The 26,165-nt window shown below is 42.3% G+C and overlaps 1 protein-coding gene across 10 annotated transcripts in view; it reads right to left on the bottom strand.

Annotated features, from left to right (window-relative positions):
* The window catches only part of CTBP2 (C-terminal binding protein 2), a 214,878-nt gene that overhangs the window by 30,752 nt on the left and 157,961 nt on the right, over positions 1-26,165 (bottom strand). Inside the window, exon 1 of one of the 10 annotated variants that reach the window (XM_081863179.1) lies at positions 9,265-9,286. The exons of 8 other annotated variants lie outside the window; for them this stretch is intronic. In XM_081863179.1, coding sequence (XP_081719305.1) covers positions 9,265-9,271 — 7 coding nt within the window. In that variant the 5' untranslated portion in view covers positions 9,272-9,286. Of the gene's footprint in view, positions 1-1,437; positions 1,637-9,264; positions 9,287-26,165 lie in introns of those variants that run through there. One more of the 10 variants, XM_081863178.1, reaches the window with a different exon arrangement.

Raw genomic sequence — 26,165 nt, 5'->3', positions numbered from 1 at the left:
ATACCTTCTTTCCTATAGCAGGTTTGAGAGTGCCGATGACCTAAGCTTTTTAAACAATGCCAAGCCCCTGCATTGATTTTTTTTTTTTAAGACTAAAGATAAACATTAGTGGGAAATGTGACTAAAATATTTAAGAAAGATTTCTCCCTCTTACTTTCCAGCTTAGAGCAACTGGATGAAATCAATTACTTCAACTTGACAGAAACAAAACTTTGGAACGGGAGCAATAGGAGAACAGGATGTGCCAGTAATTGCTTTTCAGTACAGAGCATGAACTGATTGCAGCCCCCAAAACCATGCAACACAACGTGTTGCAAAGACCCCCAGCCCTAACAGTATGATTAAAATAGCAGACCTCTTGCCACACCTTCCCTGCAAACACAGATATACAAGCTCTAGCTATACAAATCTTTTAAAAATATAAATGATAGTTTGAAGGCTTTCATGCCTGTTAATACTGTATCAAAACCTAAGCCCAGGGGTTAGAATTGGTGAAAAAAAATGAAAATGAATAGTTTCAAATGATATATGAAGTGCACCATGGTTGCTCCTGTAGCAAATGCTTCATTGATAACACAAAGGACCAAAAACAAATTACTTCATCTTCTAAATAGAAATGCTTAAATCAGGTAGCAATTTAAAAAGGTAGCAAGCCACTCTTTCTTCTATCAGCTTTGTTTATATTGTGAAACCATGCATCTTGCTTCTGCAACCATCATTTTAGACCACATTTGTCTGGGACATGAATCAAAGAAAGTGCAGCATTTTAGAAAGTAAAACAATGAGAGATGATAAACTACATGTTTTTGTATGTACAGAAAGCAAATCAGAGAAAGGGCCAGAGGAATAAAAGCCTACCATTCTATTCAACGGGAACTAAGTGCCAATAAAGAAGGGTGTGTACAATAGGAAGGAAACCGAATCCAATTTTCTGACCAGAATATCAACAAGGTGCCCCAGAACTGTTTTCAAAATTAAGATTGTCTGTTTTCTCTTTCCAAAGCTTTCAAATATCAAGCCAGTTGTCAGAAGCATTGTTCAATAAATATTTTCTGGCTTTTTCAGCTCTCTGTGGAGTTTAGCCAATGTTTCAGTGGAGAGCTTTTAAGGAAAGGGGGGGGGAGGCTTTCTATGTACACTGAGATCTCAAAACTACTCCATCCCACTCACAAGCTGCACAGCTTGTTGCACCCAGCTCAATGTATAAAGTGCTTTTGTTGCATTTTTTAAAAATACACAAAGCCTGCTTGTCCTCTTTTGCAGCTCCTCCCCATTGCCACCCACTTGTATCCGATTCCAATGGCACCCCTGCCAAGAGAATTAGGGAGGACTCCCTGGTAAATGGCAGCCTTTGTGTGGCTGCAAGACGGCTGGTACTATCTCACTGAAACAAAAGCAGAAGAAGCCATTTGCTTAATTCTTATTAATCTCACTTGCCTACGCCACACAGCTTCATCTTCGTCGCCGTCTTCTTTTTAAAAAAACGAAAAGGATTTAAACATCTTCTCCAGCAGTATATAAAAAGTGCATCAAGAAGCAAGCCAAGCGTTGCCTTGAATTACTCGCTTGTAACAAAAGTCGCTGCAGTTTTTAAAAGTCAATGGCACACTTTATTAAACAAACAGGAAAGAAAAACAGGAAATTTCCCCTTGCCTTGAAAACGTTGCCTCCACATTCTTCGTCTTATTAAAAAATGCACATGGTAGAGAGGAGGAGGAGTAGAAGGAGGAGAAATAAAAGCATAAGAGAGGGAAAGGGAGGGGGAGAAAAAGTATAAGATACTACACTACTGTTCGGTGTGCCGACTCTCCTCTCGCCTACAAGGGGGTATCTTCAAACAAGCATCCCCACGGCCCACAGCTGCAAAGTCTCGAGACAAATGTCTCTTTGAACACGGGAAGCAAAAGAAAAGGCTTTTGTCCTGCTATAGAAGAATAGTCTGAAATTGCTAGAGGAGTTATAGTCACCTCTCTATGGCTCCCAACTCTTTCGAACACTCCCTTCAGACCTTGCTGCTGCTTTTAACTAATCAAAGTTTGTCATCCCCCCTCCCAACTCCCCCGGCAGCCCTTGAATGAAATTATGTGTGTGCCAGTCAAAATAATAACAGTAAGTAAACTTTACACTGTGCACTCTGAATTGTTTGTACATGTCACCCTCTCCCTTCCCCCAAATAACTGACTTGTACATTTGCCTCACTTTCCTAGTTATCTCAAAAACGTATTTAATCTGTGCCACACCCTGCTATTTCACAACTTAAAGTGAAACGTGATCTGTTAATGTAGGCTATGTATTTGGGTGTATGCCTTTGGCTGCAGCAGAAACAGCAGCCACCAACAGGAGTTTAGATAGATGCCCCCCACCCTTCAGGCCACACACAAAGGCTTTGCCAGACACCTGCTGCCACTCATGTGACATATTTTGTAAGTAACCACACAGATGTTCAAGTTAGCAGGACTAACATGCCAGCTAAGTATCTAGGAACAGGGACTGGGTCTAGTACTGCGACATCAGTATCTGTCTGCTGGAAACTGAGCTATAAGGGGAACCAACAGTGTCCAAAACATGTTCACAGTTTTAAAAAGTAAGTTGTGGATAGTTGTTGAGGAAACCAGAAGGCTTTATTCAGATGGCTGTAAGTTAAGAGGCTAAACCTGAAGGGCAGGAAGAAATCTGGGGGAGAAAAATACTACCCTGCATGGGATCTTGCACAATGATATCCAAGCACTCTCTTAATAAGAATTAAGCAAAACATAATTTTTTAAAGGTATAATGGAATTCATAGAGGTGAGATGAAATGGGTAAAAATAATGGGAAAGGTTTATGCTTTGCAAAACTTAGTGACTAACCCAGAGGTTTGAAAGTGGTTCTGATACCTCCACAAAAAGACAGTCAGTGGTCTTGGATGAAGAATCTGTCTTACACAAGAAGCCACTTTCATGAGAAAAGCCACATGTGAAATGGAATGGGCAGGTGCTGAGAGTCCTCTCTTACTTGAACAAGACTAGAAGGGAAAATTACAAAGGCTGCAAGAAAGGTTTCAGAATACAAGCTGGATTGTCAGTACATTGCAAACACTTATGCATAACCTTCCACTGAAAGCAACTGTAATTCTAAGTGTTTAGCTTTAACTGGCTTGTGCCTAAATGTATACATTTATGCCATCTGCTGTGATGTAAATGAATTTTGAAGTTTAAAATTGCTTACATCTGTAGTGTCTTTAAATGCCACGTTGCCTACAGTACAGTCTGTAAATGTGTCTAGATTGTGCAATCAGGTGTTGCTGGAAGGATTTCAGTTGCTAAGTCCCAATGATGTGCACTAGGCACCTGGAAGAGTTTAGTCAACCCACCTACCTGCTCGTCTAGTATGGCAGGGCTGACCACCAGAGTACAGAAGTAATCATTCCTGAAGAGCTTGAAGGAGACCTCTGCTAAGGAAGATTGTTCTATCAGCTGGTCAATCTCTAATATATCCTTCTTGGACAAGGTGCCTGAGTAGATAGGGACTCTGAGATAACACATAATCTGGATTCCTATCAGTACAGCTTCAGAACTAGATTTGGCATGGACTGGGTTTGGTCACTAGATAACCTTTGCCAGAAGAATGACTCTGCTAGTTTTCCTGGCTCTTCCAGCAGCCTTTGTAACCACTGATCACAGTATCCTGCACAGTATCCTTGTGGAGTGGCTATCTGGGATGGGGAACAGGAATTCTGTGTTCCAGTGGTTCCACTCCTCATTGGCCTGCTGTTTCCAGGATTTGTGATGGAAGTCTACTGCCGCCATAGCCATTATATTATGGTGCACCACAGGGCTCTTATTTTGTCCGCAGCACTATTTAACATTTACACAAAACTGATGAGTGATGTCATGAATATCATCCGGGGTGTACAAAGTATTTGGACAAATCCTAAATCTAAGTGGGGCTGTCGCAGACAGATTAGAAGCTTGCCTGACTAAAAACAGGTCACACCAAACTGAAGAGAGGACATCTGAAGCACTTTTGAGGTGCTCTGCAGATTCCAGTGTGTTTTTTTAAAAAAACACACCTGTGCAGACCACATGTCTGCAAAATTTGAAACACTTTGCCCCAAGTATGTAATATAAGAATAATGTTGGGGTGGGGAGAGGAAGAGCTCTTTTGTGACTAATCAGAGGGAATGGTTTTGCCAAGACTTTGGGGAAAGGATGTTGAAGTACTGTATCACTTTGCTACTTCTGTTTCTAGAAAATACTGGACATCCTCATCATTCTGCCTGAGTGCCCCATGCCCACAGATCCATTCCTGTGGAATCAGCTTTGCACTTTGTTCTTGTGACATTTGGTGCCAAATGAAAAGAACACAAGACTGAAGCTGTCTCCCCCCCCCCCAAACATTCATCCCCACCCGCCATACCTGCACTTTACCTTCCTAGAGGTAATGCATGCTTATTTTCATAACAAAATTACTGTCCATAAAACCACAGGGAGAGAAGCAAATCCTTTTTAGTTCACCCCCAACAAGAACTTAAAGGAGCCTAGTATCAAAATCCATGCCCATTTGTCTACAATTAGGCAGGTTTTTTATCTGGGGGTTCTTCTCTCATGTATGCTATTTTCAAACAAAACACCATAAAACAATAGGGAAGATTAAGTGAATCTTAAAAAGAAAAGAAAAATCCCCAAACTGTAAAGGCAGCCCTTTTGAAGCTAAATCAGACCGTTTCCAAAGTGCTTCAGACAAAAATCTTGTTCTTTTCTGAAGTGAGGTCCAAGCAAAATCTTGTAGTCAATGGATTATAGATAGATAGATAGATTCTTTATTGTCATTACACAAGTGCAACATTGCACAAGTGCAACGAAATTGGATGCCATCCCTTAAAAACAACAAAAGCAAAACAACAACAACAACCAAACAAACCACATTCCAGCCACACCCACACCCACACCCATCAAACTCCCAGGTCACACTATCGAGTTACTGCATTTAAGAAGGCCACAGCTCTTGGATAGAAACTATTTTTCAGTCTATTTGTCCTTGACTTGATGTTTCTGTATCTCCTGCCAGAAGGCAGTAGTACAAACAGACTGTGTCCCGGGTGAGATGCATCCTGCAGGATATTGTTTGCTTTCCTAAGACAACGGGAACCGTACAGTTCTTCTAAAGATGGGAGGGGATGACCAATAATCCTTTGGGCTGTGGTTATGACCTTCTGGAGCACCTTCCTCTTCCTAGCTGTACAGCTGGAGAACCAGGCACAAATACAGTATGTGAGAATGCTCTCTATGGAGCCTCGGTAGAAGGACACCAGCAGTCTCTCACTCAGATTGTTCTTCTTTAAAAGTCTGAGGAAATAAATTCTCTGCTGGGCCTTCTTCACCAGAGCAGTGGTATTTGCGCTCCAAGTCATGCCCTGATCGATAGTCACTCCCAAAAACCTGAATTCCGCCACCCTCTCCACCCGTTCCCCGTTGATATACAAGGGCTGAATGTCCGCCTTTTTTTTCCTGTAATCCACCACCAATTCCTTGGTCTTAGCCGTATTAAGAGCCAGATTGTTCTCTCCACACCAAGCACAAAGCCGCTCCACCTCGTCCCGATAGGCGGACTCATCCCCTCCTGAAATGAGCCCCACCACCGTAGTGTCATCAGCAAACTTGATGATTTTGTTGCTGGAATAAATGGCTGTACAATCATACGTATAGAGAGTATAGAGCAGGGGACTCAACACACAACCCTGTGGTGAGCCGGTGTTAAGGCTAAGGGCTGTGGACATATGTGACCCTACTCTAACCCTCTGAGAACGTTCTGACAAAAAGTCCAAAACCCAGAGACAGGTGGAGTTGGAGAGTCCAATCGCCTCTAGTAATAATATAATAATAATAATTTATTATTTATACCCCGCCCATCTGGCTGAGTTTCCCCAGCCACTCTGGGCGGCTCCCAATCAGTATTAAAAACAATACAGCATTACATATTAAAAACATCCCTGAACAGGGCTGCCTTAAGATGTCTTCTGAACGTCAGGTAATTCTTTATCTCTTTGACATCTGATGGGAGGGCGTTCCACAGGGCGGGCGCCACTACCGAGAAGGCCCTCTGTCTGGTTCCCTGTAACCTCACTTCTCGCAATGAGGGAACCGCCAGAAGGCCCTCGGCGCTGGATCTCAGTGTCCGGGCTGAACGATGGGGGTGGAGACGCTCCTTCAGGTATACAGGACCGAGGCCGTTTAGGGCTTTAAAGGTCAGCACCAACACTTTGAATTGTGCTCGGAAACGTACTGGGAGCCAATGCAGATCTCTCAGAACCGGTGTTATGTGGTCCCGGCGGCCACTCCCAGTCACCAGTCTAGCTGCCGCATTCTGGATTAATTGCAGTTTCCGGGTCACCTTCAAAGGTAGCCCCACGTAGAGCGCATTGCAGTAGTCCAAGCGTGAGATAACTAGAGCATGCACCACTCTGGCGAGACAGTCCGCGGGGAGGTAGGGTCTTAGCCTGCGTACCAGGTGGAGCTGGTAGACAGCTGCCCTGGACACAGAGTTAATCTGCGCCTCCATGGACAGCTGTGAGTCCAAAATGACTCCCAGGCTGCGTACCTGGTCCTTCAGGGGCACAGTTACCCCATTCAGGACCAGGGAATCCTCCACACCTGCCCGCCTCCTGTCCCCCAAAAACAGTACTTCTGTCTTGTCAGGATTCAACCTCAATCTGTTAGCCGCCATCCAACCTCCAACCGCCTCCAGGCACTCACACAGGACCTTCACCGCCTTCACTGGTTCTGATTTAAAGGAGAGGTAGAGCTGGGTGTCATCTGCATACTGATGAACACCCAGTCCAAACCCCCTGATGATCTCTCCCAGCGGCTTCATATAGATATTAAAAAGCATGGGGGAGAGGACAGAACCCTGAGGCACCCCACAAGTGAGAGCCCAGGGGTCTGAACATTCATCCCCCACCACCACCTTCTGGACACGGCCCAGGAGGAAGGAGCGGAACCACTGTATAACAGTGCCCCCAGCTCCCAGCCCCTCTAGACGGTCCAGAAGGATGTTATGGTCGATGGTGTCAAAGGCCGCTGAGAGATCCAGCAGAACTAGGAAACAGCTCTCACCTTTGTCCCTAGCCCGCCGGAGATCATCAACCAGCGCGACCAAGGCAGTTTCAGTCCCATGGTGAGGCCTGAATCCCGATTGGAAGGGATCCAAATGGTCCGTTTCCTCCAGGCGTGCTTGGAGTTGTTCAGCAACCACCCGCTCAATCACCTTGCCCAAGAATGGCAGATTTGAGACTGGGCGATAGTTGGCCAAATTGGCCGGGTCTAAAGATGTTTTTTTAAGAAGCGGTTTAATGACCGCCTCTTTCAGCGGGTCTGGGAAGGCTCCCTCATGGAGGGAAGCGTTCACCACCCCGCAAAGCCCATCGCCCAGCCCTTCCCGGCTCGCTTTTATCAGCCAGGATGGGCAAGGATCAAGGAGACAGGTGGTCGGTTTCACTCGTCCAAGCAGCCTGTCCACATCCTCGGAGGTAACAGATTGGAATTGATCCCATGTAACAGGACCAGACAGAACTCTAGCACTCTCCCGCCCTGGCCCTGCTCCCACGGTGGAGTCTACCTCCTTCTGAATCTGAGCGATTTTATCTGCAAAAAACTTTGCAAAAGCATTGCAGGAGATCTTGGGGTCCCTACCAGGCCCCATTGGTACAGGTGGTTCTGATAGATTGCGAACCACCTGAAAAAGTCTCCTGCTGCTGTTTTCTGCAGATGCAATGGAGGCGGTGAAGAAGGCCCTCTTCGCCGTCGCCATTGCCACTTGGTAGGCTCGACGTTGAGCTCTAACCCGTGTCCGGTCTGATTCAGAATGAGTTTTCCGCCACCGGCGCTCTAGCCGTCTCAACGATTGTTTCATCACCCTCAGCTCCGGGGAAAACCACGGGGCTGTCCGGGCTCCATGCAATCGGAGAGGGCGCTTCGGAGCCAGACAGTCAATAGCCCTGGTTAACTCCGCATTCCAGCGGGCCACCAGGGAATCAGCTGAAAGGCCATCAACTTGGGATAGAGCATCCCCTACCACTCTCTGGAAGCCAATTGGATCCATTAAGTGGCAGGGGCGGACCATCCGAATCGGTCCCACCTCCCTGCGGAGGGGAAGGGTTGCGGAGAAGTCCAGTTGCACCAGGAAGTGATCTGACCATGGCACTTCTTTTGTTTCACTTTTAGTTAATGTCAGATCACCAGCATCCGTAGAGGTAAACACCAAGTCTAAGGCATGTCCGTGGCTATGAGTTGGGCCAGACTTATTCAGGGACAGCCCCATGGAGGCCATGCTTTCCACGAAGTCCCGAGCGGCCCCTTGTAAGGTCGTGTCGGCATGGATGTTAAAATCCCCCAGGACAACCAGGCTAGGTGTCTCCAGGAGCATATCCGCCACGACCTGAAGCAGCTCGGGCAGGGAATCCTTGGTGCAGCGGGGAGGTCGGTACACCAGTAGGAATCCTGTACTGCCCCTATTGCCCAACTTCCAGAACATGCACTCAGAAAACTGGGTCTTCCCAATAGGACGCCTGGTGCAGACTAATGACTTCCTAAAAATCACTGCAACCCCCCCTCCCCGCCCACATGACCTGGGTTGCTGTGCGTAAGAGAAACCTGGTGGGCAAGCAGCGGCAAGGGCAGGCCCATCTGCTTCATCCAACCAAGTCTCTGTTACACATGCCAGATCAAATCCTCCATCCATGATCAAGTCATGGATGGCAGTGGTCTTATGAATCATTGACCTGGCATTGCACAGCAACACTTTCAGGTCATGTGGGTATCCCTTGCTGATTCTAGTATCCATCCGGTCAGGACCAGACCCGGAGGCAGGAATAGTCCTCAGACAACGACTAAACCTGCCTCCTCTGTAATGACATGGTCTGGTCTTAGCGTAACTCCTCCTCCTACCCGTGATCACTGAGATCGGTTGTCCCAGCTTGGACACCAGTCTGCTGATGACACTCAGTTCATGGAGGGACCATAACTCCATGTGCTTTACATGAAGATAGGTCCATGCTCAATCCTGGGGTCTCTAGTTAAAAGGATCGGGAAACAAACAATGGGGGATACCTTTCTGCCTGGGACCCTGGATGATTGCTACTAGCTGGAGAAGACACCACCAGGCTAATTGGTCAAATAGCCTGGTATAAGGCAGCTTCATATGTTCTTTCTTTATTCTTTTGGGGGAGGGGCTGTGGCTTGGAGGAAAAGTGCATTGTTTTCATGCAAAAGCTTGCAGGTTAAGTACCTGGCATTTCCAGTAGCACTGGAAAAGCCTCCTGTCCAAAGCCCTGGAGAGGTGTTGCTTCAAGAGTAGTAGATTCTGTGCTAATTGAGTATCAGGCATCTTTTTATGTTCCTGCTTCTACTTCTCATCAAATTCAGGTAAAGCTATACAGATGCTGACCGTGTCTGGAATCAGTAATACAGTGGTGCCCCGCAAGACGGATGCCTCGCAAGACGGAAAACTCGCTAGACGAAAGAGTTTTCCGTTTTGGAGGTGCTTCGCAAAACGAATTTCCTATGGGCTTGCTTCGCAAGACGAAAATGTCTTGCGAGTTCCTGCGGGTTTTTTCTTTCCCCCCCTTTTTCTAAGCTGCTAAGCCGCTTATCAGCTAAGCCGATATGCCGCTAAACCGCTAATAGCGCTAATCCGCTAAGCCGTCAATGGGCTTGCTTCGCAAGACGAAAAAAACGCTAGACGAAGAGACTCGCGGAACGGATTCTTTTCGTCTTGCGAGGCACCACTGTATGCTGAACTAAGACCAAAAAACTGTATCAGGTGACTTCCGGGTTGGCGCCATCGCCGAATGGCGGACTCCCTCCGAGCTCCGGAGAGAGCCTGCCCGGCAGGGGCTGGGTCCTACCGCGCCGGCGACGCGGGGACCCTCAAAAACCATGGGCGCTGAAACCCATGGACATGGTGACTCGGCTGGCATCTTTTGCGCCCCCCCGACCACGCGAAGGAGCCTTTTTAAAGGCTGCGGAACGGGTGACCGGGGGGTGTGTGCTTTGAGTCCTCCGCTTCCCCTGCCGAGCGAAGCCGCATGCCATTCGACGGAGAGCGCTGACTTCTTCTATTGAAAATTTGGACTTAAAAGAATAACCCGTGAGTAATTGGAACCTGGACTAAAAAGGGGGATAAATTTTTAAAAAATTCGGAGCGAGCGGGGGAGGCGCAAAAAGGAAGTCAGCCCCCCCCCTGTTGTAGAGGAGTTAAAGTAATGGATTTGACAACTAAGATCGAGTGCAACCCTATGTTGACAAAGTTACTAACTTCGCGATGGAAAATTATAAGACTGAGCTGGAGGAGAAAAGTGGAATTGAACTAAAAAACACCCCCCCCCCCCGAATCCTGGGAGCGATTTGTGAGAGCGCCGGGAGAAGAGAAAGAGAGGTTTTGACAGCTGTCAAAGAGCTGTCAAATCGGAAGAACAAAAATGAGAACTTTGTTACGAGGACTTTGCCGGTTACATTTGTTATAAATTGGATACAAATTGTTTAAAACAAGGAATAACAAGTTATTTTGACTGGTGGGCGTGATCTGGAAGGGAACTGAGTTATTGCAATCCACCTAGAGGAGCTGAGGGATATTACAAGTATTGTTGGCTTGGAATCTGAATAGAACTTTTTATCTCCTGGGAAACTGCAGAAATGGAACACTATTTTGTCTACAGAGGTCTACACACTAAAGGAGACAATAGATTTATCTATTGAAGAATGGAAGGGACTTGGCATAATGTTTTGTTCCTGAATAACAGAGCCTCTGCAGAGGGATTAGAAGCTTTTGGAATTAGAACATTTGTGCAGGAGAGCAGGAAAAAAAAAAAAAGGAGGAGAGAGATCAACAAGAACAACAAGAACAACAAGAATTGGATAAAGTTGGAAGTGGGAACATTTGGGACATCCAGATTTGAAAGGTCTAAAGAAATAAAATTGGAGTTTTTACTCCTAAATATAAAAATCTGGATGGAAGAAATGGGCCTTTTTGAGATAGACTCCTTCCAAGATTGGACATTCCAAATTAAAGATGACTGGTAAAGGACTATGGTCTAGATAGATGTGGGAGCTCCAGGAAGACATCAGACGTTGATGAACATTGGGAACGCAATTGGGAAAGGGGGGAGGGAAATTTGGAATCCAAAGGGCGTAAAATTATATTTGATTATTTTAATTATATTTTATAATTTTATCCTAATTAATTATATTTGATTATTTTAATCTGTATTGTGTATCAAAGGGGGGAACGCGTGGAAGGGAACAGGTCGATTTTAGGGGATGGGAAAATATTTTTAAAACTGGGCTAATGATAATAAGTTCAAAATCTGGGATAAGAACTTGCTGAATTTATTTGTAAGAATTGGAATACAAGAGGGGGAGGGGAGGGGAAGTCCTGGAAAGATGCTACTGAAAATAAGATTTTAAATTCGGATGTTTTGTTTTTTTTATTCTGTTGTAATTGGAAATTTCTAATAAATATTATTAAAAAAACAACAACAAAAAACTGTATCAGGGTCAGTACTGAGAAGCTTGAGTCATCTTGAATTGCTGGAGCAATAGAAATACTTCATACTTGTATACAATGTTATTTTTCTAGAAAAAGAGGTACTGGAATCCACCATGAATGAGTCCCTTGTTCTCTTATTATGGCACTGTTGCCCACGTGAGAGGAGTTCCGGTTGAAAAAAGTCTGCTTGTATCTGTATCTGCACTCATACAAGCTGTTATGTATATATCAACATCTGGAACTGTACTGCTGAAGTTATATTTTCTGCAACAGTAAACTATTTGGACCTTAAGCTGCCTCTGTGTGGTGACTGAAACTGGGGTCAACTTTCGCTACGTGGGTATCTCACCTCAGATTCCCAACATAAACTGAAGCTCAATCCAGGCAAGGTGGATATATTGTTGGTGGGTTCTTCTGACTTGAGTTATAGTGTCCAACCTGTTCTGAACAGGTATGTACTACCTCTGAAAGACCTGCTTTGCAGTTTTGATATGCTATCAGATTCAGCGTTGACATTAATTGCTCAAGCTCTTTATGTACATCAGCTTAAGCTGGAACATTGACAGTGACCTGGACAGAGATGGCCTCTCTCCACAGTGGCACAGTCTCTTGTAATATCCCTTTCGGATGACATGTATTGCACATGGAGCTGTCACTGAAAGAAATTTGGAAACTGAATTTGGTGTAAAACACAGCAGCTAGATTGCCAAATGAGTTTGGGAATATGGGGTACATGACACCAGTTTTTAAAGAGCAACACAAGTTCCCAATCCCTTTCAAGAACAATTCAACATGCAGCTTCTAACACAGGAAGTTGTACAGCTTCATCTTCCCACGTGAACCTGAATTTATATTATGCTACAGTAATTTCCCCAGATGTCCTATAGAAATAAGGTGGGTAACAACTAAGGGTTATTTGGTTTTTGGTTATGGAGCCTTTTTGGTTATGGAACCGTTAATCTGGAACTTTCTCCCTAGAAATGATGCTCTCCGATTTGGCACTGGGTGAAAACTTTCCTATCTGCCCCTGCTTTGTCAGGTTTTTAAAATACTTTCTGAGATTTATTTTTAATGCAAAATTTTTATTTGTTTTGCTTTTAATGCCTTAATGGTTTTGGTATTGTTATTTTATTGGACATTGCTTTGGGATCTCTTCTGGGAAAATGAGCGGAGTAATAAAATGTTAAAGCAAATAAATAAACAAGCAAATACACACACACACACACACACAGATCCATGCACATAAACCTCTAAGGAATGCTTATTATTTATTAGCTAGGATAGGTAAATTAACAACAACTAAGGAAATACCAAGCCATCAAACAAGCAAAGAGCAGTACAAAGAATAATTACTAAATGCTGATTTAAATCCACAGTGGCTATAACCACGAACAATGCTGCTGATCCAGCTCTAGTGGTGCCACATCCAACTCCCTGCTGTTCTCAACACGAGAGAGAAGAGAAAGGTCAATAACCATCTACGGAGTTGCTGATCCAGAACTATATTCACATAAACAGTTCCTAAACTCAACAAATTAATTTTTGGAATGGGAATGCTACTACCAGAGACAGTATGATCCATTGCTGAACTAAAAAATAAATAAATGTTTAATATATGCCAACTTAGCTATATCAGTACTCACTATTTTTTAACATCAGTTTCCTTCTGTGAAATGGAAATAATGGTATATGTGCTGGATTGACATGTCAAAAAGAACATTTTGAAAGCTGAACGTTTTCATAATACTTTCAACTAGAGGAACACAGAAATGCAGAGAAGACCACTTTTTGTGCTTTCCCACTGTAGCCAAGTGACATTTCCATTTATTTCAGGCATCACAAAGAACATGGATGATCAGCAGAGGGAACCCTTGCTAATTCCATGAACTTAACAAATGAAACCCACCAAGACAAATAAAATGCATGCCACAGCTTTTAGCTGTGTAAATATTCACTACATCTGGTTTATGGAACCAAAGTTTTATAAATTCATCTGCAGCATAGGCTAATAATGCTAGCTAGCTCACCAGTTTGTTTTAAGGATTATTGAGATAATGCATGCAAACTGCTTTGAGCATCTAATACTAAGTGGAGCTAAGACACCAGGCAATTGATGATCAAGTATTGTGAATAGAAGGCGTATTGTCCTCCCTGTCTGCCCTGGCACAATGAAATGAACTGCTGTTTTGGGGAGAAGAGAGTAAGGAATGCAGAGCTATACAACTGGCTGTCCAGTTGCTAGCAGTCAGCTGAGTATGATGGGAAGGATCTAATGCAAAAGAATGAAGCTACAATCTAATGCAAAAGTGGGAACCTCTGTCTCATGGGCTGGATACTGACCACAGGTCATCTTCATGGCAGGCCCACCAGCCTCTCTCCAGTCCCTTTCTCCTCTCCTCATGCTTTGATCCTGCTTATTTCAGACTCTGGAACTGTCCACCTCAGGACCACTTCCTCCTCAAAAAGACAGTTCCTCCCCGCTCCCCACTCTAGTGATAACTGATGGGAAGGGATTACCGTCCTAGAGCAATGTTCTGTGTTAGAATGGATGGAAACAGCCTTGGTTGAACTTTAGCTTTGGTTTGACATGAACACAACTTCTCTTGAAGCAAAAAAGTGAGGTTAGAAATTAATTAATTAAATTTGAGTAACCCATTGACTATGTATTTTTTTCTTCTGCTATCAGAAGACAGACATAGTCCACTAAACATCAGAAGATCTTTGGAAGCTTAAGAGTTATCCACCACAGAATTACACTCCCTCTCTTCTCTTACTCCCAGTCTGCATGGCATTTCCCATTTATGGAAAACTTGGGAAAGATTTATTAACAAATGTGTCATCCTGGACTAAAATACACCTTTCTAAGGAATTGAAACCTCAGAGTTTGTTTCGCTTTGGACATATCCAACACTGGGATATTCCCCTCAAATTTGGGATTCCAAGGTCCTACTATTTATAAACTTCTGTCCTTTGAGTCCTATTTGATGGGCAGAATATAGGAGAGAGAAGAATGAAGCAAAATATTGGATCCAAATACTTTTAGATTTTGGGGAAATGATTTCCTCATGTTTCGTTTTCTGTCACTGGAGGAATATAATTAAACATGTATCATGCGCTACAGATTTTTAAACTATTTCAGCATCAAATGTCATGCCATTTCTTATAATTCATTCTAGCCACTGAAGAATTGGTTTCAAGAGAAAAATCAAACATTAGGAGAAAGAATTAATTTAAAGAACCATGTCTACTTACTGCATTTCCAGAACAGAAAGCAAAACTGACAATCTGCTTGACTAGGGAAGATCACCAATACACACAGATTTAGCTTCTGAAAGTCTAAAGTGGCATTCTTTGATCCTCCAGTTCCTGAGCAATATGTACAGGTAGAAGAGAACTTTCATTTAGCAAAACACCAGATGCTTGTGGAAATGCACCTTTTCATGAGGAGCCATTAACAAAAACATTAACCATAAACTTGCATGTTGCTGTGTTAGAAGATGAAAAAAGATAAGAGGGGAGAGAGTGAACAAAAGAAAAACCTAAGAGTAGGGGGGGGGTGAGATGTGAGGCTCAGGATGGCGCTGAGAGGAAAGGTTTATTCCAGGAGAATAAAAAACACAAGGTTCAATGTGCTTCAATATAAAAATCATCAGAGGCAATTGAAAGAGAACTCTCTTGGCAGTCTTCTTCTGGAGAACAAATTGTAGACTCAGATTCATTTTTCATTTGAGTCTTTAGAGTATGTTCTAAATGTAAACTATAGATTAAACTAAGCCTTAAAGTGAGGTCAGATTCCTGGTCTATCTGTAACAGCTAGATCATCTGGTCTGGTTGAATAGCCCTAGGATTTCAAAGTCCCATTACTCCTTTTGAAAATTAGGCTCCACTAACATAATTGGTTACAACAGAACATGGGATAGACACTGCCCTAGTTCAATTTGTGAGCCTTTAAGGATCCTCAGGTGTGCTTCCTGCCTCCCCACCCATCCCACACCACAATCCTGTTTGTGATACACCAACTCTTTCCCACTTAGTAGCAAACCATAGTTTGCTGTATTTGTCTGAATGAGCAAAGTATGGTCTGTACAAACTCTGCAAAGCAGGATTAGAAACTAGGGAAAGTGTATTTTTCAAACTAGCAAAACATATCAAAGAACTTTTCCCTCAGCAAGCATTTTAAGTAAGCTATTTGATTTTATGGTTAGTTTTAGCTAATTTTTTTCTTTTTCTTCTCCCCGCCTTTCCAGAAATTCACATGCAATGTGTCAAGATCATGGGGCCCACTTTATGTGGTTAACATGAAAGGGGACAGTTATGATGTAACTGTGTTGCAAGTTTTCCCCTCCTCATAAAGGCAGTCAATGAAAAAGCGCGGCATAGGAAGTGTAAACATGCAATGCAACTATATCACATGACTTTAGTTTACTAGATATTCCCAGGGTGGGAAGGAGAGAAGACTTAGGGGGTGGGGGTGGCACAAGGAACTGTCAGGAAGTAAGAAAGGAAGATGTGTGAGGGAGAGGAAGGAAAAGCAGCTGTAAGGGGACTGTATGTGTGGTTGCTGCCCTCTCTATCCAATGACTCCACTGAGATGGTCATGTTTGAGGTCCAATGTAAGGCAGAGCAAAGTGGGAATATTCAAGAGGGTAGACCTCGCCCCCCTGCACAAGAAGTGGTAGAAAATATTAGTAAGGATCCTGTGGCCCACAGTGTAATAGGGATAGTGAGGTGGAACTAAGGAAGCCATATGAAGAACAGGAAACCCAGCACAGCATTTTGAATCCCCAAACTGCATCTGCCTGTGATATTCTTTTCAGATAGGAGGATCAGAAAAAGGGGAAATAAGACTAACCTACACGTTATCTGCTTGTGCAGTTTATTCTGAAGGAGTTTGGATGTTCTATTGAATGTAGCTCCCTCAAGTCAATCTTTAAATGTGTTTTGAATAAGCTGAATCCAATGGATTGTAAAATCGCTATTCTATACTATTGTTTATCTGTAAGATAATAATAGTAGGCTTTATAACAGCATAGCGAAAATTCAGAATCCCTCACTTAATCTCACCATAGTAGGAAAAAATATATAGGGTTCTAATAGTATGCCCAGTTCCATTATCTGCATCTCTACCTAATTGGACCTAGGATTATAGCTTAAATGCAGGACATATTTGTCATGTTATGACATTTATTCTGACCTAGATTGAGTGGTTCTGTTGGTTAAAACCAGAAAGGAATTGGTTCCAACTGCATGTGGTCTTTTTGACATATATAAAGATAAGGGAAACAATTTTCAGCAGTTCAAGAAGCTGATAATAGCTTTCCCAGCAAATTCTACTCTAACATAACAACAATAATAAAGGAATAATAAATGGAGTATAATTTGAAGCAGACATGATCTCACGATCCTTACATCCATATGGCTAATAGCAGCACCAGATCAGTATTAACATTAAACCATTCCATGGCCAAATTGTATTCAATCTGCCAAACATCTGAAGTGTAACAATGTGCAAAAATGGCAACCATGAGGCAGATGTTGGCTTGATGAAGTAGGGCAAGACAGGAAGAGAGGGGGAGAAAGAGGAATGGGTTTTCCACATAGCTAATGATTAGACCGAAGTTCCACAGGTGTGGCTTCTTTCATTATGTTTCAGTATTGGAAGTGGGGGAGAAACCATCTTGTGCTTGCTGGACTGTTGTTCACCTTCGGAGTCGTTAAAGGAAGAGAAGTTTTTTTGTGGTCTGAATGCTAGGAAGGCAGAGAAGAGGCAACAAACAGAATATCAAATTGCCCTGGTTAAAAAAAAATGTTACCAAAGATTTAACAACCCGCAATTTCTCCTTCTCCTTTATTCATTAAAAAGGAAAATAATATTGGCTGCAGCTAAGATTTCAGCCTCATCGTGATGGATTCGATCCAGAGAAAAGCCTGCAGAAGAAGACTTGTGGAAGATGACTTTCCTTCACCAGAACTTCCTCTCCCTAGGGCCAAAGGACCCTGCTGAATGGGTCAGGCTGAAAATTGGAGGCAACTCCCACGAGTGGAAGCTATGTTCACATCTTTCTGGAAGTGCCCTTTCCCACTCAGCCTCCTGTGCAACAGGCCCATTGCATTCAGTAACCTTGGAAGAAGTTCTTTTTGGGGGGGGGGGGCTGTCAGGTTCAGGAGGGAACAGGAAAGTCAGCTTCTGCCAATCCACTTCTACAGCCTTTTCTCTGGATCCAACCACTATGCTTGAAGCTAGAACTTAATTATCTCTCCCCAATAATAAAAACCGATTCTGGTTTGCTGGTGGGAGTAGGGGGAAGAGGGAAAATCAAGCATAGCTTCTCAGCTTGTGGTAAAAAACTGTGAATACACTATAATGCCCCCCATTAACATAGCTGAAGGCAATATGGAACTGTCTATATTTGTTTTATTTAACATGCTGTAAACAATCTTCTCCACCCAAAGTGGTATAAAATGAACACTTTCCACCAACAGCTTTGTTTCAGTGCAAACCAAACAGCATGAATGTAAACCAATTGAGGAAACAAGCAAAGGCACAAAGAGAAGTAGAGTACAATTTTAAAACATGTAGTCCAGTGTGTAGTCACACAGAACCCTTGGAACTTAATATCTGCTACCAGCTAGAAGATTATTTTAAGCTCCGACTCAATGTCCATTTTAGCGTCATCTACTTATAGCATTCCCTTTTTCTTTGCAAATCAGACCAAATTTTTCTCCTCAACTGATAGCCAACCACTTTCAAGACTTATATACTGATTGGTTTTGCTTTAGGACATGGCTATTTACCTGTTGCTTAATCCAATATACTGGACACGAAAATAAGGCAATGCTCCAAAAGGATTGCTTTGTGCTGTGATGATGGCTGAGTTTGGTAGTGTCGTATGGAATTATTTGGGGGTTAAGTCCCAAACACATACTCCCCAATAGCTTAAATCAGAATGGTCAACGGTAAATTCACAACTAGACTGAATACTTTAGTCTCAAATAGTTCCCCCCACCCCCGCTTAAAGGCTGCTCAAGGTAAGAGGCTGATGCCCCCCCGAAAGCTGCTAATCTTGAGATCTACAGGTCCTCGAGATCTACAGGTATAGGGTGGCATACAAATTTAACAAATAAAATAAGATCAAGGTCATTTTCACATGGCCTAATTCATCCTAATTTATATGTAATAATTTGCAGGGAGGTTTATTCAATGTCCACAGGTTACCAAGTATTAATTCTGATGATCAGGAAATAAACACACGTGTCAGCTAAGCTTCTAAAGAAACACACCAGGATAACACTGTAGCATCTTTAATTTTAATAAGTATTTGCTGATAGTATTTTTTTCATCTTTGTTAATACAATTCATGGGTATTTGGAATTGCAGGTTTGGGTGCACTGCCGTGAACAAGAATGTATGAATGAATGGGTTCTCAAATCTCAACCAAAACTGAGAACACGGCACTGCAACTCGGTGTCTCATATGCATGGATGGGTTTGGACAGACTCAGCCTATAAGCTTCAGCAGAAATGTAAAGTACAGTTCTTGCACTTCCAGAAGCCCAAGAGAAACAGTTACTGAAGATTATCTGTGTTTTGCATCTTAGCCAGTAATCTTGCACTCAGTCCCACACATTTAAATCCCTCTGAAAGCAGTGGGAATTAAGTGTCAGTAACTGAGTACAGGACTGCAATCTTTCTCTATAGCACAGCTTTAAAATATCCTTGACAGGCATTATCTTAATGTGCCATCAAAGAAAATTAGATTTTGTCTTAAATAGAACTGTGGTGCTGCATTGTGTAGGATTAGTTCAATGAGGGGTGGGAGGGGAACAGGGACTAGCAAAACAGATAATGTAGTTTGCAACAAATTATTATTTGCAAAAAGTGCCTCTCCCAGGCGGAGATTATTTTAAGTGCTGTTTGTGTGTGACAAAGGAATATTTTTAAACAAGATAAAAATTACTGTTGCTGACAGGCAGATCCCAACTATATTCACAAGGGCAAAGACAGAATGTACCACAGTACTCACATTAATTGAGATGTATATATGTACAAAGATAATTTCTGGCTGCAGTATTTAGACGCAGGGTTGTAACCAGTTCCTGGAATTATAATGACAGCCATTACCTGTACCCTTTACAGAGATTCTGTTGTCAATATTGACAACCACTGGAACCAGTGCAGGAAACAGGATTTTTACAGGTTTGTCATAGGGCTATAGAGCACTAGTTTAAATATGTTCTCCCACTGCCCGGGCACACCAGCTCCGAGAAGCTTGGCACTGTTCCCTTTGCTCAGGAGACAATGCGAACAACTCATGGGGAACTGAAGCCCAACAAGGGAAGAGTGACTTTTGGCCTTTCCCCCCGAGCCTTGCCTCCTTGCTTTCCATGTCCAGACACAATGCCAACTTCCAAAGCACTACAACAAGCTCAAGATGAGAAACCTGAAAGTTTCTGTCATCAGTACCCCATGCGTTTCACCTTTCCTGACACAAAATTATGTGGCCCAGTGTTACTGTCATGATAACTGAAACTGCAATCCCATATGTACCGTAGATTCTGTAGGGACTTTCTCTCAATTAGAAAAGGCATTGGGAATGCTGGCAACGTTTTACTAGGGAAGCCCCTGGGTGGGGAAGACCCCTTGAAAACAAATGGCTTTAAAAACAAGTCCATTGATCTCTAAGGGTCTTAAATTCCAGGGCCACTGGATTGTATTTATTAATATATTCTTAGAATTTTATAAAGTTATGTTCTTTGATAGCAATGTGACCTCAGCCATAAATAAATTTCTTAACTACCACAGTTCAGCACAACCACCATCAATCTATAACAAAATATGCTATTCCCTGTTGCCCATTTCCTCTCTCTCAGTCCACTGAAACCATTATTAGGGTTGGATTTTCCATACACAGTACTTACTGAGAATTTACATTCCAGTACAACATAGGATTAGTTTATATTACTATACATTACTACTGCTGGTAGTTCATAGGCCAATGGGGGGGGGGACGGGACCCTGCATCTTGGGTGACCTGTAGTCTTTGAGCTACACAATTACACAAAAAGCCAGCTATCATGCTCTCTTTACTTTTCTGATGATCTGATAGTATCACACTCTTCAGAACAACTCCTCTTAAAATGATTACTTTTCTGAAATTATATTCCTCAGTTTTTCACTTATGGAATTGTCTACATCTTCCATAAGCTATGCAGGTTAGGTTTCCCGTGTAGTGTTTGAGCATGGGAAATGTGAATCAGTTACCAGTTATCAGCCTATAACAAAATAAGCCTAGGTCTTCAGGCTAAGATACTGACAGTCCTTTGCAGCACTGCACACCCAGTTTCCCTTTTTCATCTGTATATATGAAATTCACATCAACAGATGTCAGATAGTGCCAATCATATAGACACAATTCAGATTAAATCCCTTTCAGGAATACTTCATGCAATGGAATGGCTTTGTGTCACTTGTAAATAAATCCTGCATGCAGGACTGAAAGTTGGAAACAAAACAACTACACGGTCAAAAGCTCTACTAAAAAGTATACAAATAGACATAAAAAGGTGAATAAATATGTTGTGTCTTGAGCTACTAACCTTGTGGTTTTGGCACAAGTTGATACCGGTCTTAAATGGAGTACAAATATTCTCAGGTGTGTATGGTAGTTACCTCTTAACTCTCATTATTGCTAAATGGCATTGTTTGTGTAATTGCTGCTGCTGCTGCTTCCGAAAGGGTAATAATAGATTAGCTACAGTTTAAAATGCTAAAATGTAATGACAATAAAATCTTTGATTTTCACCCCTGCTGTCTTTTACACTCACAGAAAATGAAAGTCAATTCTGATGTAGGTGAGACCACACTATAGATTTATCTAATAATGTATACTGAAGCAGATGAAAATATTTCAGATGTGCCTAAGGTTATGAAGATATAAATCATGTGGAACTACGCTGATGTAGTAAGCCATTTTCCCTTAATGGTTTTCTATATTTTATTGCCCTAATAAAATCCATCACCTATCAACCTAAGAACTCTTGCCATATACCCTAAGGTTACTCTCAATTAACACATGCACACATGGCTAAACTAAATTTCAGTCATTCTAAGCTTGCAACACAAACGGAGAGGCAGAAACATGATCAGAGAATAGAACTGGGGAAAATATATAGACTATATGTACATGAAAGTTTAAGCACACAAACATATTTTATCCAGAGTCGGAGGCCCACTTTTTATGAAGCATCTTGTGTGCACATTAAGATTCCCAAATAAATTACATGCACCTTCAATCAGTTGTAAAGGAGCAAGTGCACATGGGCCGGCACAACCCTACCATTTGGGATTTAAGAAGTGCTAGAATACAGTGAAAAATTCAAGTGGAAGCCTTGGAAAGAGACATGGATGAACCATTATCTGCTGTTTTCCAACTGTGTCTCTCTATCTTGCTTCCTTCATTTAAAAAACGGGGAAAGGAGCTGCTGTCAAGTAAACTCTAGAGGAGGAAACACAGTGCTATCCCCTCCACAACCTCAGCATTAAAAAGATGTGTGGAGGGAGCATACTTTCACTTAACATAGTGATACAGCTTGAGCTAGTCCTTCATGGGTCAATTGTGGCATGTATGTTTCCAAATATATGTGAGTAGAAGCATAATATTTTCCTAATCCTCCATGCATATACATTTGGAAGAGGAAACTGGTTTTTATATGACCTTCATATTGATGACCATAAGACATGTAATTTGAAGTTGGGTATCCGAACTGTAATCTAAAATGGCTCATAAGCAGTAGTTCCTCTATAATACTTGGTTAAACAGGGACACTTATAGTATAATATTACAGTGGTACCTTGGTTCTCCAATTTAATCTGTCCCAGGAGTCCGTTCGACTCCCAAAACCATTAAAAAACCAAGGCATGGCTTCCGATTGGCTGCAGGAGCTTCCAGCACTTAAAACAGAAGCCATGTTGGACATTCGGCTTCCGAAAAACGTTCACAAACCGGAACACTTACGTCTGGGTTTGTGGCATTTGGGAGCCAATTTGTTTGACAACTAGGCCATTCGAGAACCAAGGCACCACTGTAATTACATTTAGCAAGAATTATATCTGTATCTATATATCTATGAATGGGAGATTGAGGGAGAGACATGAAAACCTACCTCACAGAGAATCATTTAGTCCAAGTACCAGATTTTTTTTCACTCTTAAGTAAAGGCCCAGGCAATATACATTTCTGATAAATGCTGACACATATGCATCCACCAATAGTTTGAACAAAGGGCATTTTGCTATGTGTCAACGTGATACAGCTCTTTCAATGAAGAGAGAAATGATGCAATACTGTTTTATGCAATTTATACATAATTTCAGTTCCACATCAGCCCAGAGCAGTCTGCAAACCAAATGCATCACAGAAACTAGCCTTTCTACAAGATGTGCCAGGAATACAGACAGGAAGAAGACAACATTATGCCCATAGGAAAGTTACAATTTTCAAAAGGCCTTAGGATGCCTTTTATCCAGAGCCTTCCCACTTCTGGAGTCAGGCTATGATACGAAAAGCCCCAATGAACTGGTCATAATCACTAAGCCCATTTCAGTGCTCTCAGCAAGTAGCACAGCTGCAGCCATTCTGACAAATTTTATTCATTTCCTTGTTTAGAAGGGAAGGCTCCAACATTCATAGAAACTTCCTAAATGTTTCCAACAACCGAAAAACTGCCTAAAGGCTCAAAGCACAGGATTTTAGAAATTATTTCCTGTGGTGTTTCAATCTATTTTGTCATTAGCTGAAAGAAAGAAGCTCTTGAGGGGAACCTTGGGAAGAAGAGACCACTTAAATGAGTCTGTCAAAGATTCAGTTAGCAAATAGCAACGTGCTTCAATTCTTTGCTATATGTATCTGAACATACACACACAATCAAAAGGCATTATTTTTTCTACCAATGCTTTTGCTGACCTGATGATAGAGGTTGCCCACTTTTGTTCATTTTCTGCTGCTTGTAACAATACTCTGTGTAGACTTGCAGTAGCTGATGTAAAAATGCATCCAATAAAAAGAAACACTCCATTGGCCAACAGCTTCTTACTTGGGACTCAGCAAGACTGGTAAAGAAAAAGCTCTTCATATGTGTTGTATGTGCGATATAACATTGTGCCACCAGATGGTGACATGGAGTCCCGTTTTCTCTACCTGTTTTCCCTGTTTAAATTTACAATGCTTTGAACTGAAACGCTTCTTTGATGTGTCCAGATCCAGCCTTGGTGTCTGAAATGCTGTGTCTTTTTCTTGTTTTTAACATTTTTACAGAAGGGCATATAATTAAAACTGTATGCGGCTACTAAAAAGAGAATTTCTTTAAAATTCATGTTTTGCTCACAACAAATCCTGAAAAGTTGGCCTCAAAAGCAATAGCATGTTACTTGCTGTCAAACATACAGCACATAATTTCAGTGTCTCAAATCAGTTTTGTCTTCATATATATGATAAACCAGATTTTTTGCTTTGTGATGGCCACTTGACACCTCTTTTCAATACAAGTAGAAGCAATAAAGTTTCTTATTACAGTGGTACCTCAGGTTACAAATGCTTCGAGTTACAAACGCTTCAGGTTACAGACTCCACTAACCCGGAAGTAGTACCTTGGGTTAAGAACTTTACCTCAGGATGAGAACAGAAATTGCGCGGTGGCAGCAGGAGGCCCCACTAGCTAAAGTGGTGCTTCAGGTTAAGAACAGTTTCAGGTTAAGAATGGATCTCCAGAATGAATTAAGTTCTTAACCAGAAGTACCACTGTATACTGGTCCTCTAATGTGTTGCCTCATCACATGGTATAGCAGTAAGTTGTAGCACAGCATAGTTGCACTATTGTTATTTTTTGGGTTGTTGTGATCTAAATCAGGCATAGAAGGGACATGTGAATACAAGGGAATCTACTTCCAATATCTTTCATAACACACATGGAACATTTTACTAGTAGAATAAATGCTTATGTTTTTCATACATCATTGAGTTGTGGTCGAAATCTATCATTTCTCCAGCTATATGACTCTTCCTCCTAGCTGAGATGAAGCAGGCTATTTCTATTTTTACAGAATCTATTGCTAAGATATACACCTAGTAAACTTGCAACTTGCATAAGAAACTTGAGGAAGGGGAAAGGAAGAAACCAGGACATAAGGGTAGATGGATATGTAAGTTATGCATCCAGCATGTGGAGTATCAGAAATCACACATTATGAAAGAAAATAGTTATTTTTAATTACCTTATAAAATAAAAGGTACAAGGTGGTTATTTAAAAAATCATTATGTTTTTTCATCATTAAGTGGAGAATAGGCCAATTCTGGTTCATGCATACACCCACACCCACACCCAAGCACACCCACAAACTCTTGAGAGAGACAGAGAGAGGAAAAAAATAGGTACTTCCCATAATGCTGCTGAAAGAGTTTTATTACTTAAATAAAGCTACAGATACGAAGGCCTGGGGGAAAAACTGGAAAAAATTGGGATGGATCCTGTTCTGCACCTACCCCAGGCCTTTACATCTCTAAATAAAGCAAAGACTTCCCTAAGGAACGAAACGAAGAGGAAAAGGTTATGCTATTTACAGGTACCACAAAGCATTCTACAGCAATGAATTAACTACAAAAGTGATTTTCAACTGGTGTGCCATGGCATCCTGGGGTGAATGATGTTCAGGGGTGCCGTGGGCAACATGGGCGTAGCCAGGTTTATTGTTAGGGGAGGCAGGACTTTGGGGGGGGGCAGGACATTTGTTAGGGAGGGCAGAACCAGTGTGACTGGTCAGTTAGTTAAATATTTCTATTGTTTTACTTGATCTAGGGTGGCAGCTGTCCACCGGACTACACATATGATGGGTAACACTGGCTTCAAGCCCTCTTTTCTTCCCTCTCTCTGATGCCCACTTGCATCTCTGCCTCCCAAAGGCTTGAGCGGCTGTTTGTTGCAGCAGCCCTGGCTACAAGCTCCACAGGCGAATGGTGCCTCTGGGGCTGGCCCCTGTGGGGCAGTGAGGAGGCACCTCTCTGTGGAGCAGGGGTCTCAGAGACCAGGGGGTGGCAGCAGTGGCTGCCTGGAGGACTCCCAAGGAGAGGGGAGAGGAGAGAACATGCCACAAGGGAGGGAGTTTGAAAAGTGATGAGGGGCTGTTGGCTCTGTAGGCAAGGGGTGACATAACTGGGCTTCTGAGCCCCACAGGGGTGCTGCATAAAAAATATAGCTGGTCAAGGGACCCGTGGACCCAAAAAGGTTTAAAACCTCTGAACTACAACATTGTTGTAATCCTGGGTGACAAGTTTGCCTTGTACATTAAATATGGAAATGCACCACAAAATGCATTGATTCTTTAGAACAAGAAACTTTCCTTTACAAAAAATAAACATAAAGAATAAAACTGGCAGCTGCATTGCGTGTCTATTTGCCGAAGCATTATTACATGCTACACCATCCACTTATATTGCAAAGCAATCAATCAAAAACTGAAGAACAATGTTTTGTAATAAAAGGTTTTGGAGGATGATTTTTTTAAAAAACCCAATCCACTAAGATCAAAGATTTGTCTTTATTAATGTTTGTAGTATTAGAGAAGTAAGCTCACCCAGACTGGGGCTCTA

This window comes from Podarcis erhardii (assembly GCF_964252035.2).
Source record: "Podarcis erhardii genome assembly, chromosome: 5".
In the NCBI taxonomy this organism is placed as follows: domain Eukaryota; kingdom Metazoa; phylum Chordata; class Lepidosauria; order Squamata; family Lacertidae; genus Podarcis; species Podarcis erhardii.
The sequence above is the reverse complement of the archived record's forward strand: the minus strand, read 5'-3'. Positions and strand labels throughout refer to the sequence as shown.